Raw genomic sequence first — 16598 nt, 5'->3', positions numbered from 1 at the left:
GGATTTTTTTTTTTGGGGCATATAGGGGAAGGAATTTTAATTTAATGAATTTTTATGTACTTTTCAACTTTCAAGTTTACCTTTATTATTATTATTATTATTATTATTATTATTAATTTTTAGGTATAGAGTTTAACAAAGGAATATAAATTTGTCCATTCCTTTTTATATTATAATTTCCTATTCTTTCCACCTTACAACCAAACATCTGTGACGGATATATACTATCATTCCCTTTTAATCTTTAGAACATTCAAGTCAGAGGATGAGTATCTATTCCACTTTTCACTCCCTCCTCTCTCAATTCCTCGATACTTTTAAGGGTAATAAAATTAGACCTGCCAAAAGTTACATTGGGTCAAGCTTGTGTTGTGTCAACTTGAGTTTGGGTTAAGAAAAACTAGACTACTGTCTACTGATTTCCAGCCTCTTTAGTAATCCATTAATCTTGTCTCCCCTAATGGGTCAAAAAACCCCCCTGATTTGGGTGGACTGGCAGATTTTCTGTATGTAAAATTGTGAGTTCTGTCAATTACATTTAAAAAAGAAAAAAGAAAAAAAGAATTAAGATGGGTTTTAGTTGAAAAGCTAGGTGAGCTTACCCAACTAGTTTAATCATTGGGTCAGATTCTGATTGACTTATTTTTGTCAAGCTAGAAAATCTTTACTCATCAATTTTTTTCTTCCAAATATGAGTACATTTTGCTTGTTTTACAAGGATTATTTCAAATTGGAATGTAACCACCCTCTCACATAGAAAAGAAGCCAGAGATTCACTCTCATGCAAGAGTATGGTCACGTAACTCACATATATCGGATACATAGTATATCACCTCCTTGCATAGAGTTGGATTGGATACAATTTTTACGCAATAACAATCAGCTAGAAGATTAGACTCCACCCTATTATTGTAAGTTTGCTTCGTGCACTTTTTCTTAGCAATATGCAAAAGTGCTTCATGCACTTATTGTCGGGACAATGGACATCAAGCAAACATGACCAGAAAAAACACGTTGTTGAAGCATCACTCTCGAGAAGATCCTAAGTTTTTAAACTCCAAAGCCACGTTTTAAGGTGTATGATAGATCCATGGGAAACTAGTTGACTACAGAGATTTTGGCATGTGCTTCTAGACTAAACTTCTAGTTAAGCAGACAATAAAAGACCATTTGCACAAGGAGAAACATTATGTTCATGATACTTTACAACAAATCATAAGTGACGGATTGTTACTAGCTGTTACTGGTGTCACAAAAAGTAGTTTCAGTGGTAGGTTTAAATTAGAACTAATAACAATTTATCACATAAAATTTGTTGTGAAAAATGTTATGTGTAGCACTTATTTTGCAATAGACTTCTTGATTACCATCATAGACCTTTCCCTTACCATTTGGTTACTTTTCTCAATTCCCTATACATAGCTTACCCAAAACCCAAAAAAAAAAAAAAAACTTAAACCTTAATGGGAAAGGACAATACTTATTTACAATACTTTATGTGTTGTTCTTTAAGTTTCATTCTTAAAATTCAATCATATGACTACTTAACTAAAACATACACTTTCATTCATGAGAAAAAAAGTCATATGTCATAATTTTAAGAATGGAACATAAGGAACATCACTTAAATATTGTACATAAATTTTGCTCAACAAGAAATTTGTCCTCACAATTTCACAATTTCATACGTGTTAAGCCCAATTTAGGCTAAGAAGTAAGAACACACTAAGACAAAATTACACCAGCCTAATCGTATATCATTTTCAAATTATGCACTATAGGCTCCTCTAGTTCAAATCACATCAAATCCAACCCACCATTAAACCTCACTTTTCCCTCATATTTTTCCTCCCACCAATTGATTGCTTCCCCATTAAATACAACTTTAGCACCCAAGTAATTTGAGCTCAATTATTGAGCCATATGTCCTCCATTTTTTATCATCCAAGATCTCGTGGGCTCTCTGTAAGGCCCAACTGATTCAAGATATGACAAAATATTACAAATTATATGGTCATTGAAAATATAATGGTTCAAAACTAGATCCCGTTTATTAAGTTATAATAGAATTAAGTCAGGTTGATTAATTAACCAATTATGAGAAAGATTTCAATTCGGGGTTAACTATACCACAACAACAAATCACAATAATATAAGTACAAAAATATAAATGACACAATACAGGGTTAATTGTACCATAAAAACAAACCACAATAATATAAGTGCAAAAATATAAGGGATGTAGAAAGCCAAGGGTAACACCGAAGGAAAAAACACATCAAGAGTTTAGCCACCAATCCCAAGGAAAACTCTCTAACAAAGTTGAAATCTTTATAATTGAAACTAATCCTTATTTCTATTTGCTACCTCCAGTAGTGACATACTCACGTATCCCATGTAGCTCTAACCTAGTTAGATTATTCTATATGATTTCACCACTAACTTTCCACTCACTTCTTCAAGGAGCACCTATGGTTTCAATTGATCGCCAATTGACAACAATATCGATAATTAACAATCATATTACAATATATCGTATTATATATATATATATATATATATAAACCCTTGCAGAGCTTTTATTAGATCATTGTAGCTAACTCACCTAATAATGGTAATTAATATATTCTTTGTAGTAATCCAAACATTTATCCTGATAATGGTTGCAACTTTGAATTCTCTTCTTGATTCTTTCTCTATAGTTCCTTTTTTCTCCCCTTGTGACTGTGTTTTTGATTCCCAACTTCTTCTTTTCATAATTAAGTTGCGAAATTTTCTGTGATATGGAGTTGTGCTTTGCCAATAGGACAGAAGTTCATCCTCTTCTAATAGTACCTCAAACTTTACTACTGATTACCTTATTATCAAAAGATTCAAAATCATTTACCAGAAATCAAACCAAAGAAAACTCAAGAAGATATCTATAATCTATAACCCATAAATACTATAAAACAAGACGTTTGACCATTAGTTGACCTCCTTACGAAGGATACAATTTTTTTATTTTTATAAAGAGCTACTAAAACTTGTTGACATTTGAAATAATAGTTAACCTTTTCTGTTGTTCACATTACAATTTTATAAGCATATGAATGCATATGAATCCTCTTGAAGTCAAATCTTATGGCTTTTCAAGCTTATCAATTTGTTTGATCCAATCCAAATCCGCTGCCTCTTACAACAAAAAATTACAAATCAATATATTTACAAATTCATAAAAGTGAATTAAATAAAAAAAACACTTAGTAGATCAATTTCTACACTATTATCAGATGTTCCTAAAAGGGCAATCTTCTTCTAATGAAATAGCTGCTGTAGCTAAATAATTCAAACCACAGCTATGCCAATTTAGTATAAAGGTTGTCCTATACTATCCAGAAACAAAATTGAAAAAGAAATAGAGAAGCTATGGCTAAATTTTACTAAAACTTTCAAGGAAATTTCATTTCAGGATATCTCCTCAAAACCATTTTCAAACCAAACCATGCTTAAAAACTCTGTCAACTTGTCAAAATAACATGCATTATTAACTAAAATAGCACACCAAACCTTCTTCTTGGCCTCAAGTGTAACGTGTTCCAAATTCCAATATGCTGTCCCAGTTTAGGCCTTGCCATCATTAACCTCTGATAAAAACACCCAAAACTGTCATATTCTTATCATCTTTTCAGAACTTGTTATTATTATTTCTTGAATCCAAATAGAGGGTAATTTCATTAATTCAAAACCAAACATCTTATTCAGAAATTTAGTATACTTTTAGTATACTGAACGTGAATTACGATATGAACAGTAATCTTTATTACTGAAGGTAAAATGTGTTGTAATGAAATTACAAAACATATTCATAAGTTTGGTTATGAGTTATAGCATTAAAATAAAACTTAAAATCTATTTTAGGAAATATCTTAAGCATACAAATATATTTCCTAAAAAAATAATATTTTCTAAATGAGAGAGGAGTAATTTTATGATTTTTTCTTTTCATAATTGTTATGTGCATATGAAAAGTTGTTTATTTTGAAAATATATTAAGTTTAAAAATATTATACTTATAAAGAATAACTATTACAACTATTTTAGAAATGAATATTTATTTCTCATTTTGTAAGAATAACTATCATAAAAATGACTATTTACAGAATAACTAAACCACATAATGACTATTACATTACCGTGTCTATTACAATCTATCAAATATCTTAGATATTTTATTTGATCCTTGTCCTTCCATCATATGCTTGCTCCTCTAGTCCTCTCATATGACTAGAACTTTGAATGATCGTTGAAGGCATAAACCTTCGATTTGGCTTTTACTTTTTCTTAATTGGTCAATAATTACAAATCAAGCTAATATAGATGTTCGATTAGCTTGGTTTCAAAAGAATATATCTCACGTACACAGTATACATATATCCAAGACACAGTTGTTTCAGTTTTCCAAGACCAAAATAATAGCCGGTTTTCAAAGTATGATCGAGATTGTAAATGGACACTAATGATCACAGTAACAGTGAAAGCTCGTCTGCTTCTTCTTCTTCTTCATCCACCACCTCTTCCGCTACAGCCAAAAGAAACAACGTCAAAACCCAAGTTACAGTTCCAAATCATCGGCAGGGTGTGTCTATAACCGAGTCAATTAAGTCACACACCGAACAGTTTTTCGATTTGTACTTTACCATTCAAAATGGTGCAAACTCAGGTCAGGCTTTTCCATATTCGGATTCGAAGACTTTTTCTTGGGGAGTGGAAGACTTTTTCAACGTATCAGCATTCAGCAATAAGCCAAATAAGTAATAACACTGCCAAAGTACATACAAAACCCAAAATAATGAAAGAGAAATTGTGACAACTCTCATGGTATTGGTAGGTACAACCATGGAGGTCATCTTCGTCAAGCTCGTAAATTTGGCTCACTCGTAATCAATCAACACAAAAAATATTTGGTACAGTTCTTTAAGTAATGATCAAATTAGGTCCAGGTACAACAAAATCATTATTAAAAACAGAAACCATGTAGAATTTTTCGACAAAAGATTCAATACTAGATTCATGAATAACACAAATAATGAATTGGAATCCGTATCTATAGTTCCCGAAATACCCTTCCAGGACCAAATCTGTTACTACAATTTAAGTTTACAAAATTAAAAGTAAAAATCTAAACACCCACAAAGGAAAAGAATAATAAAAATAAAGCCCAAAAATTAAATTTAAAGAAAAAATAAAAAATCGAATCCCACTCTCTAGGTTTCGATGAATAGTCCTGTGTGAACCTGAACTTGCAGAAAATAGTGGAGAATTCATGGAAGGACATCCATGGAATCGTACCCATTAACAAGTTTCATCTATGAATCCACCAAAGACATCCTCAACCAAAAATTGATGGATTTATTCACAGATTCAGGGTATGATCATGATGGCCCCCACAAAACTTAGATTTGCAGCGATCCAAAGTGACATTTAACAAAGCCCCATCAACCCAAAACACCAGAATGAACATGGTAATTATATCAAAATTCAATCTCGGCGGCCAAAGGGAAGATGAAGAGTAATCGGACAGTGGCGGTGGCGGTGGCGGCAGCGGCGGCAGCTGAGGTTCCGCGGCCGCCGCTAGTGAAAACTTCGCGTGGACGAGTTCAGGTACTTCCTTCGCGGTTTAATGATTCGGTTATTGAGAATTGGAGGAAAGATAGTAAGACTAGCTTGCGTGATTATAGCTTTGATGATGATAGTGAATGTAAAAGAGATAGATTTAGCTTTAGAGTGCCCAAAATTGGTAGCCGGGATGTGAGGAGAGACGATAAAACCGGGTTTAAGTGTAGGAAATTTGCTACATTGTGTGAGGAAGAGGAGGGGGAGGAAGAAGGGTATGTGGGGTTCAAGAATTTCAATAATGTTAGGAGGTTTTCGAGCTCGAGGAGTACTTTGACATCGGTGAACGAGCAATTAGGGGAAGATGAGAATTTCCCGGTTGAGATAATTGAGGAAGAGGATGAGTATTTGGAGAATGGTGGGAGGAAAGACGGGTTTTACGGGCCGGAGGACTTCTATTCGGGTGACATAGTGTGGGCAAAGTCGGGGAAGAAGGAGCCTTATTGGCCTGCCATTGTGATTGATCCAATGACCCAAGCGCCCGAATTGGTTTTGAGGTCTTGTATACCTGATGCAGCTTGTTTGATGTTTTTTGGCTACTCTGGGAATGAGAATCAAAGGGTATGAATTGCTTTCTATTTAATGCTTGGTTTTTTGTTACATTTATGAACTTGTGTTGTTATTGTGTTTAGAAGAATGTGGGGTATATAATAGGATACATCGAATGATCTTGAACAGGATTATGCATGGGTCAAGCGTGGGATGATATTTCCCTTTATGGAGTATGCAGACAGGTGTGTTATTGTTGCAGCTTTTTTGTATTGTGTTATTTAGATTGGCCTTTGTGCTTACAAGAGTATTTGCTTGGTCTAGGTTCCAGGAGCAGTCTGAATTGAATGGCTGCAAGCCATGTGAATTTCAGATGGCAATAGATGAGGCATTTTTGGCAGAAAATGGGTTTACAGAGAAGTTGGTAGCAGATATAAACATGGCAGCTGGGAACACAACTTGTGAGGAATCTGTTCAGCTTAGGGGAGTTCAAGAGGCTACTGGTTCAAACCAGGATCCAGATTGTCACTACGCCACCCAGGCAAGTTACCTTCCTGTTTCGTTTTCTTGTTTTCGTTCTTGTATTTGAATTACTTCAAAATCATCTGGGTAATATATAATCAAGATTAAAACATTAGCAGGGCTTGGTTTGCTATTAGAATTTCTATATTTCTTTTTTTTGTTGTTGTTGTTGATAGGTATAGAATTTCTGTATGATATTGATTAGACTTATTTTGGGGGTTACTCATTCTGCTTTGCTTGTTTGAGAATGTAATAGAAGGAAATATAGTTAGAGTACAGGTCTCATAGATAATTTTTATTATTTGTGACTCAAGAAGGAAAACTCTGCTCAACTGAATCATTAACATTTTAAGTTTTCTTTTGCTAAGGAAGCCTACCTAAGTTAAGCCTAAGTTGCAAAATAGCAAATTACATTTTCTTTTCAAATCCCACCCCCCCCTCCTTTTTTTTTTTTTTAACCAATTGAATAGTAGAGGTCTCTACTTTATTCTGTAGTAAGAAATTTTCCTCCAAACTTCATAAATCGTTGAATTTGGCTAGTTTATGCAGGGTGTTTATGGGAAGAAGAAAGACATACAGCCCTGTGAAGGTTGTGGAATGGCCTTTCCTTTCAAAATGGCAAAGAAAATTAAGATTCCAACTCCAGGAGGGCAATTATTATGTAAAACATGTGCCAGGGTTCGTATGCCCTGCATTGTCCTATGGCATTTCTTATATAAGTTTTGTAAACCAACTTTTTAGTTAAAATTTTTCTGTGCTATATATTTATTGTTCAAATTTACATGAATTCTTATTTCAGCTGAAAAAATCAAAACATTATTGTGGCATATGCAAGAAGATATGGAATCATTCAGACAGTGGAAGTTGGGTAAGGCAATTTACATGCTACTCCTGATTTTTATTTGTTTTGGTAATTGTTTTCTGCTTGAAGGCAACTACTATATTATAAAAATGATCTATTTGGATGACCTCTCTGAACTAGGTACGTTGTGATGGCTGTAAAGTGTGGGTGCACGCTGAGTGTGACAAAATTTCCAGCAACCTTTTTAAGGTCTATCCATAACACTTTATATCTGACATTACTTTTCTGTTCTCACAGCATAATGAGATGATGGAAAGACATTTTGGATTCCCCTGAATATAATTTATTTGTGCTTTGTAGAATCTGGGAGGCACTGATTATTACTGCCCAACTTGCAAAGCAAAATTTGATTTTGAATTATCAGATTCAGAAAAGTCGCAGCTTAAAGTCAAGTAAGTTCTCCTTCCCCCCCCCCCCCCCCCCACCCCAAAACCCCAACCCCTTTTATAGTTTGATAAGTTCAAGTAAGTCTGGTATGAAATTCTTTTTGTTAGTGTTTTTAAATATTGCAATCAACTGCAATGAGGATACCTATTTTGGAAAAAAATTACAATGAGTATACCTATCTAGGAAAAAAATTGAAATGAGGATGATGATGGCAATGATAATGAGTAGCAGGAGTTGCAGTTGTATTATTATAATTTTTTTTTCTGCTGTTGCTGCTGTTGTTGTTGTTATCATTATTTCACTTTGTTTTCAAGAAATTTTTTCGTAGCATTCTGATTGATATTGGACCTGTCTCTTCACCTCTTTATGTCTGATTACTGTAAGAGTTTCTGTACAGATGGAACAAAAATAATGGTCAATTGGTGCTGCCTAACAAGGTTACTGTTTTCTGCAATGGCATGGAAGGCACATATTTTCCAAGTCTTCACCTGTAAGCACAAATAGCTTCATAAGTGCCTTTTTTTTTTCTTTTTCTTTTTTTTTTTTAAATTATTACGGTTGAATCCATTAGCTTTACTTGAATTTTCATTATAGGAGGAAGGCTTATAGGATTATGCTGTGAAATATCAATGCTGATCAATAACTTTCTTCTTTATCTTTTTGCGCAATTTTTCATTTAAAAAATATTAAATCTAGTAATCTTTTTAGTAGGTCCTTAATCTAGTGGTTCTGTTAAATTATAAATTTTGTATGTTAAGAAAAAAAGTTCAGTAAACCTCTCAACAGTCTCTGTCACCACAAATACTTAAGTGAGTTATTAACATGTATAGATATGGTCATTACTCATTATAGACTTTCTTAAAATAAATAAATAAATGGTTGTAAGAGACAGTTAGCCTAAGGCTTCACTCTGTGGTCTCTTATTAACTTGGGTTTTTGACATCTGAAAGTATTTTCTTTATGTTCATTTTTTTTTCCAGGGTTATCTGCAAGTGTGGGTTCTGTGGGACAGAAAAGCAAGCACTTAGTGAATGGGTGAAACACACGGGTTCCAAAATGAAAAATTGGAGGACTAGTGTTAGGGTGAAAGGTTCCATGCTGCCACTGGAACAATGGGTTTGTATTATGATTCATTTTCCCTTTTTGTTCATATTGCATAGTCTTTCCCCATGTCTGCCTTTACGTATTTAGAGTTATTCCTTTTATGAGAATGATTTTCTTGTTTTTGGACTGAAACTAGGGTTTTATCTGCATGGATCAAACTCCAAGTAGTGATTACAAAAACTGAATTCCACTCATCTTCTGCAAAATTTGACTTTTTTTTTTCAATATGCTATTTGTACAGTCCACAATCTTCTGAATATCAAGTTGTATATATTAAAAAATGTGTAATCAATTTTATCCATTTTGTTAGAGCTGATGGATATGGATCTGTTAAAACCTTGAAAGGAGTAAATTTCTATTTTTTGTTTGTATTTGTATTACCAGTCTGCAAAGTCACAGCAGAAATTGTTTTATGATTAATATGAATGTAGTTGAAGCTGGTGGCTGGTACTGAACTTAAATTATGGATATGAAAGTGCTAAAACATTAAATGAGATGACTTAATTTCTGTCTGCATCATAGTTTCTTTAGCCATCCTCTTATGTTGATTCTGATTGATTGTATCTTCTTTTCTGTTCTGCTCAAGTTCCTCAATTTAAGCATTTTCATTAATATCTCCAAAATCTTGTCTTAAGTTATTCCCCTCAACCCCTGTTTAATTCATTTTTGTCAGTATCTCACTATCTTGTCTGGGATCACTTCTCTCTCCCCCTCCCAATGTGTATTTTCTAATTTGGTGTTGTGTGATGTCTGTTAATTGGTTTCATGCATTTCGTTTTGAAGTTCAATATATGGTGCTAGATTTTAGAACCTTTGTATCATTCTTTTCCTATTTTTCACTATATTCTGCCAAAGCAAATTATTAATAATAACAATGCTTTTATCCACTTTCCTTCTTTTACATCATATTGGTTTTTTTTTTTTTTTTTAATTATAAATTATGACCTCATTTATTCATGTATATATCTTATGCATTCTCATTTGACTTTGCAGATGCTGCAACTAGCAGATTATCATGAAAATGCTCTTATTTCTGTAAAACCTCCTAAAAAACCTTCCATAAAAGAACGAAAGCAGAAGTTGCTTGCTTTTTTGCAAGGTATATATGTTTCTCTTAGCTATCAATCATAACCAAATTTGTTTCTCCTAGCAAAGAATTTCACACTTTGATGAGTTGAGCCGGCTGAAGTTCTACTTATAATAGTACTAACTACATTCTTAATTTTGCTGTGACAGAGAAGTATGAGCCTGTTTGTGTTAAGTGGACAACAGAGCGATGTGCTGTATGTAGATGGGTTGAAGATTGGGATTATAACAAAATTATCATCTGCAATAGGTGAGCTCAATGTGTTTTCCTTTATTTTCCTGATAATTAGTCATCAAACTGTAATGATTCAAGACAGATTGTTAAGCACCTGAAAAATGTATGGCGTATAAAGCAGTGACATCAGGCAATTATGTACCCTTCTTTGGACATCTTCTTGACACTTTTGACATAATTTTTATTTTCTGTAACTTAAAAAATATATAAAAATAATAGAGGGGCTATTGTCAAGTGTAATGTAAAGTCTCGGACTGGCAAGCACAAGTGTGTAGATATAAGTCTTCAGAATGACCACTTCATGTTAAAAAATTTTAAAGGGTAGGAAAATATTCAAACCACCCGGGCCCCACTTAAAGGGACTAGCACCAGGTGATGACCCTATATTCTGTGAATTACTTTTGGGAAGAATATAGAGCAACTTTTAAAGAATTATAATTTAAAATTTAAAAGATCCATAAATTCTACAAAAAGAAGTGGAGAAAGCGTTGCTTAAGCCTGACATCCAATTATGCAAAGTTTTCAGGAATAAGGATTTGATTGAGAGCAACATAAGTTCAACCTCCTTTGAAAGTTTGACTATTGCTTTTTCTCCAGATTATCCACATAAGACAGCCTGTACTATTTTCAAAATGACCACATTAGCGAGCAGCTTGCCATCTAAAGAGTCTAAAACTATAGGGGCATTTGCAATGTTCACCCTAAACTAGAAAAATTCTACTATCAAAACCCTAATTTGGCTGGTGGGTGAACGTTGCAAATTGATCTTAAATAAGGGTATGGGTCACAAAATCACTTTAGCTGTATATATCTCTCTCTCTCAGGTTTCTTTTTGGCCCTGAGTAAAGGAGGTTATTGTCATTGGTTTTACCCATGGACAATTGCACATGCACCCAAATGTCTGCTCTTAGTCACATTTGGGCATAATGTTGGATATCCCCCTTTCACTATTGCTCAGTTTTCTTATACCTGTTATCTGAAGCGAGAATCTTCTCTTTTCTTGCTTATTGTGTTCTTGGTTTGCTTCGTATGGAATCGTAAAGCAAGACTTTCTTTACTGGAGATCTTACCATATTAGATTGATGTACTGTTGTTGCATGAATGTTATGGTTGATTTTATTTTTTTCAGATGTCAAATAGCCGTTCATCAAGAATGTTATGGTGCAAGACATGTTCGGGATTTCACTTCATGGGTTTGCAAAGCATGTGAAACACCTGAAGTCAAGCGGGAGTGCTGCCTTTGTCCTGTAAAAGGCATGTTCCTTTTGTTATCATTGAATTTCATTAGTTTTGACTTGGTAATTTTGTATATTTTAAGTTCTTTATATTTGCTTGATACCAAAATTGATCAAGTTCTCTCTTTTTAAAAGTGATTGTTAATGATCAAAAATGCCTGTTTGGTATTGTTCTGTGAAACTGTCCACTATGTCCTTCAATTTCCTACATGCAAAATCCCCCTTTCATCGTTTTTTGAGTTTAGCTAGTTATTAATTTGGATGTTACTTCTAAAAGGAATTCACATACATGATGGCAGCTTTCCTCTCCTATCCTGAGGTTCTGTTGCCATTCATTATAAATACATTATATTACTACATGTGGAACATTAATTCATCAAACTTTTGTAAAGCTGGCTTCTACACATTATTATCATTTGATATCTTTATTTTATTCTGGTTCTACTTTTTTGGCCCTCAGGAGGTGCTCTAAAGCCGACCGATGTTGACACATTGTGGGTTCATGTCACATGTGCTTGGTTTCGACCTGAAGTTTCTTTTGCCAGTGATGAAAAGATGGAGCCAGCTCTTGGGATTTTGAGTATACCATCCAATTCATTTGTAAAGGTGGAATATCTGATCTACATTTGGCTGTTTTATAGTTGTTCCAACTTAGCTCCTGTATTAACTTTTCTTGTATTGTACTGAAATTTATATTGAAAAGTTTGAATTTTCTTGAGCATACAGTTCTTTAATTTTGAAAAGTGATATTTTAATGTTACTTATTAAATAACTATCCAGATAAGTAATTTGTCATTTTCTGTTGGCAAAGACATAAAAAATTGTTTACACTATTGAAAGCAATGATGAATTATTCCATTCAATATCATCAAGGTGAAGACAGTGTTTTTGTAACCTAGGTGAAATTGTTTGGAATTGCCCATGCACCAGAAATGATTTGATTCCTGTTAGATTGTCTCATTCTGGTCTTAATGAATACATGCTGATCTAATGAGTTGATTGGTTCTTGTATTGAAAATCTTACCCAAATCAATCTAAAGTGCATCTTGTTTACTTGAAATTCAGATTTGCGTAATTTGCAAGCAAATTCATGGTTCATGCACGCAATGTTGCAAGTGTTCCACTTATTTCCATGCCATGTGTGCTTCAAGGGCAGGGTATCGCATGGAGGTATGTTTATGATTATTGTTTCATAAAACAAATTTTATCTTAGAGGCAATACCAAGTTCTGGTGGTTCAGTAGAGCAGTAATATGTTTGCAGCATACTTGCAAACCTTTTTAACATGTCCTATTTTATGAAATTATGGTACCTTCTGCTTTCCACTCAAAGTTAGGGGGGGTTCAAGGGTACTTGTGAACATGTTTCTCATGTGCTTCTCTCTGTGCATCTTCTTGTAGCATGATTTATATGTTTTGTCTTGTTAAAAGCCATCTTGGTGAGTTGTAATGCCACGCCTTGGGGCAATTATATGTGAAATGGATTGATATTACATTAGTACTACAAAAAAGGAAACTTGAAATTGCAAGAAAACCTTCCTAATAGAAACTAAGTGTGTTCATGTTAAGTGCCTAAAATATTGTGATAAATAAATTGCATTGAATCTAACAGTCAGCCCCAGAATAGAAAATAATATACTTCCTTTAATTCTGTTCAAACCATCAGGATTGTAAGATAATATACTTCATTTGCTTCTGTCCAGACCAACTTTTGCTCTTTTGGCCTTCTTAATGATTATTTATTATCTGACACTTGGTAATGTGCTTCTCTATGGACTAGATTTATGATCACTCCACCAATTTTTGATTGTGTTTCTCCCTTTTAAATTTCAGTTGCACTGTTTGGAGAAAAATGGTAGACAGATCACGAAGATGATTTCTTATTGTGCCTATCACAGGTATAGAAGCCTCATTTCTGAAATGTTCCTTCTTTGTAATGTTTTCTGAGTTTTCTCTATCCCTCGTTCTTTTTCCCCTACACTTCTGGTGGTGTCATGGGGTCAATGTGGTTTTGGATGACCCTAATGCCATCCTTTGCAAGCAACCGCACTTTTGCTGTCTACAGTTTTAGCCTGTCTTCATGGTTTCATCTTCCTTGCAGGGCTCCAAATCCAGATACGGTTTTGATTATACAAACTCCTCTTGGGGTATTTTCTGCTAAAAGCCTTCTCCAAAATAAGAAGAAGGCTGGATCAAGGCTAATTTCATCTAAACGAGCAAAGCTTGAAGAGATACCTCCAGAAGAAACTACTGAGCTTGAGCCATTCTCAGCTGCAAGATGTCGGATCTTTAAAAGATTGAACAATAACAAGAAGGTAGCTTACATTAAAGATTTAGATCTTCATGTACGTTATAATCATCTGAGTAGTTGGTTCTAATTTTCCCCCTATATATAAATGTTTCAGATTTAATAAATTTTGCATTATATGATAATAGCGTTAATGTCACTATTTTTCTCACTTTTTTTCTTTTTAATGATTTCTAGAGAACAGAAGATGAAGCCGTTTCCCACAGAGTGATGGGGCACTGTCATCATCCTATAGAAGCAATACAAAGCTTGAACACCTATAGAGTAATTTTCTTTTCCTTTCTAGATTAGATGTGACTTTTTATACTTCTGTTCCTTGTGATATGGGATTCAATAAAATCAATCAAGTGGTGACATTAGTTTTTCTTTTCTTTTTTTAAATAAATTTAGCAGGTTGTAGAGGATCCGAAAACCTTTTCTTCTTTCAGGGAACGGCTTTACCACTTACAGGCAAATTTTCAACCTTTCTGTTCGGTAGTTATCTTCTTTTTGGGTTGGGTTCCTGACTATTATTGGGCATACATATATGATTGCAGAGAACCGAACATGATAGGGTTTGCTTTGGTAGATCTGGTATACATGGATGGGGGCTTTTTGCACGTAGAAACATTCCAGAAGGAGAAATGGTATATCAGTTAAAGCTAGAATATTTTCCTTTTGATTTCCTTTTATAGAGAATTTATGCTGGAATTGCTGTTTATATTTGATTTACTTTGGGTGCATTGTGGAAAGTGGTCACTTACCAGTTATCACTGCAAATGATGTTTTAAACCACACGTTCTCATAGTGTGAAATAGTAAGATGGTGCTTCCTCCTCTTGTAAGAGCAAGGTGTAAAGGGTGAGGTCATGGGTTCAAGACCCCTTGCGTTTTTGTTTAATTACCAAAAAAAAAAAAAAGTGAAATTGTAAGATGGCATCATGGAATGGACCACTCATTTCAAAAGCCATACAAGTAGTATTAACTTATTTCAGTTGCAATTTCTGCTGCTTATTTCTAATGCATTTTTTCATCCCAGTGGACCATTCTAACAAACCTTGATTTTTGAAGGATATGTGCCATATAAGTAAACATTTGAAGCATCTTATGTTTGTGTGTCTATTAACCTGCTCATGCCTTTTGTCTAGGCTGAGGAAGTGGTTTTTAAGTGCTAGCAAAGCCAGAACTTTGGAAGCTCTGTCTGCAATTTTCCTTTTCTTTTTTTTTTTTTTCTTCCCTTTTGTGTTCCAGGCCTTATGAACAGCACTGTGCCTTTGGCTTTGCTCATGAATTTGAAGTACAATCTTGTATTTGGAGTAACATGTATGTGTTTGTCTGCAGGTTCTTGAATATCGTGGTGAACAAGTGAGACGCAGTATTGCAGATCTGAGGGAGTCACGGTACAGATTAGAAGGCAAAGACTGCTATGTGAGTTTTAAAAAAATAATCTTCTGTTATTTCTTTTCTTTTTTGTCTTTTGGCACTAAATCTTTTCCGATATATTATCTTGCAGCTGTTTAAGATCAGTGAAGAGGTAGTGGTGGATGCAACAGATAAAGGAAACATAGCACGCCTAATCAACCATTCGGTGAGTAATTGTAATCGAAGGAAATTGTCTGTTACTTTAGCTTCTCTGCAGTTTTCCTCCAAGTGTTGCAAAATTGCTTTTGTGCCACTGCCAATCATGTTACCCTGCGCTTTCTTATGGAAGGTGTTTGTGTCGTTTGATCACCAACTTTAAAATAAGTAAATTGGGTGACACCCTCATTTTATATGAAATGATGGCAGCATTAGAAGGGATTTGTAGTTGACCATAGTTTATTTCTTCAACTAATAATTCAACTGTTATTGTGTTATTTATTTTTAACATGCTGCCCTTGGTTCACCTTTCATTCAGTGTATGCCCAATTGCTATGCAAGAATTATGAGTGTTGGTGATGAAGAAAGCCGGATTGTACTTATTGCTAAGACTAATGTATCTGCTGGTGACGAGCTAACGTAAATGCTCTCTCTCTCTCTCTCTCTCTCTCTCTCTCTTCTTCCTTGGTTTAATGCATTATCATTGGCTGCATGTTGCAGGTATGATTACTTGTTTGATCCTGATGAGCCTGATGAATTTAAAGTCCCCTGTTTATGTAAAGCTCCAAACTGCCGGAAATTCATGAATTAGGATACAACACACAGCATAGCCATTGTTTATCCGCAAGGAACACTAACCCATCTCCCTCTCTCGCGGGATCTCACAGTTCTCTTATACAAAAAAAAATTTGTAATTTTTGTTGGTGAAAAAAAAAAAAAAAGAGGAAAAAAGGCATAGTGTATTTTTGTTTCTATCTTTATTTTTGACAATCATTAGAGCTTTATATTAAAAGCTTTAGTTCTGGCGGCCTTCAGGGTATGGCCTATTGTGTAAATTTGTTTACTCACATTATATCCTTCTAATTAATTGCTTACCCATTTTCAATTTCATCATTTAAATAATACTTCAACCCGGTCTCCGTTTGGAGGTGGCATTTCATCAACCCAAGTGGATTCATTCCAAATTCCCCATAAAAAACCACCATAATCTTAAAACTAACAGACTTGCATCACGGTATTTGGTTTTGAGCTCCTGCTAGATCAGACTCTTTGGTTCTGATCCAAACTAAAGCTTTCCCCAAGTTGAAATTCAAGCTGAAATATGAAAAAACATCAGGTTGCTTCTGTAGATGGTGAATACAGCTGTGTGGAAGAAGACAG

The 16598-nt window shown here is 34.3% G+C and overlaps 1 protein-coding gene across 1 annotated transcript in view; it reads left to right on the top strand.

Moving 5' to 3' along the window:
• The window catches only part of LOC112017971 (histone-lysine N-methyltransferase ATX5), a 16934-nt gene extending 606 nt beyond the window's left edge, over positions 1-16328 (top strand). The window contains 24 exon segments of the mRNA XM_065774287.1: positions 4786-4810; positions 5545-6216; positions 6334-6389; positions 6469-6685; positions 7207-7344; positions 7466-7534; positions 7649-7717; positions 7829-7920; positions 8313-8405; positions 8896-9031; positions 10013-10118; positions 10256-10355; positions 11470-11594; positions 12036-12181; positions 12641-12745; positions 13407-13471; positions 13675-13888; positions 14059-14145; positions 14272-14331; positions 14418-14507; positions 15201-15287; positions 15373-15447; positions 15757-15857; positions 15939-16328. Coding sequence (XP_065630359.1) covers positions 4786-4810; positions 5545-6216; positions 6334-6389; positions 6469-6685; positions 7207-7344; positions 7466-7534; positions 7649-7717; positions 7829-7920; positions 8313-8405; positions 8896-9031; positions 10013-10118; positions 10256-10355; positions 11470-11594; positions 12036-12181; positions 12641-12745; positions 13407-13471; positions 13675-13888; positions 14059-14145; positions 14272-14331; positions 14418-14507; positions 15201-15287; positions 15373-15447; positions 15757-15857; positions 15939-16029 — 3019 coding nt within the window. The 3' untranslated portion in view covers positions 16030-16328.
• Positions 16329-16598: the final 270 nt, after the last annotated feature.

This window comes from Quercus suber, unplaced genomic scaffold (genome assembly GCF_002906115.3).
Source record: "Quercus suber isolate HL8 unplaced genomic scaffold, Cork oak 2.0 scaffold_89, whole genome shotgun sequence".
NCBI lineage: Eukaryota > Viridiplantae > Streptophyta > Magnoliopsida > Fagales > Fagaceae > Quercus > Quercus suber.
This window is presented reverse-complemented; position numbering and strand designations above follow the sequence as displayed.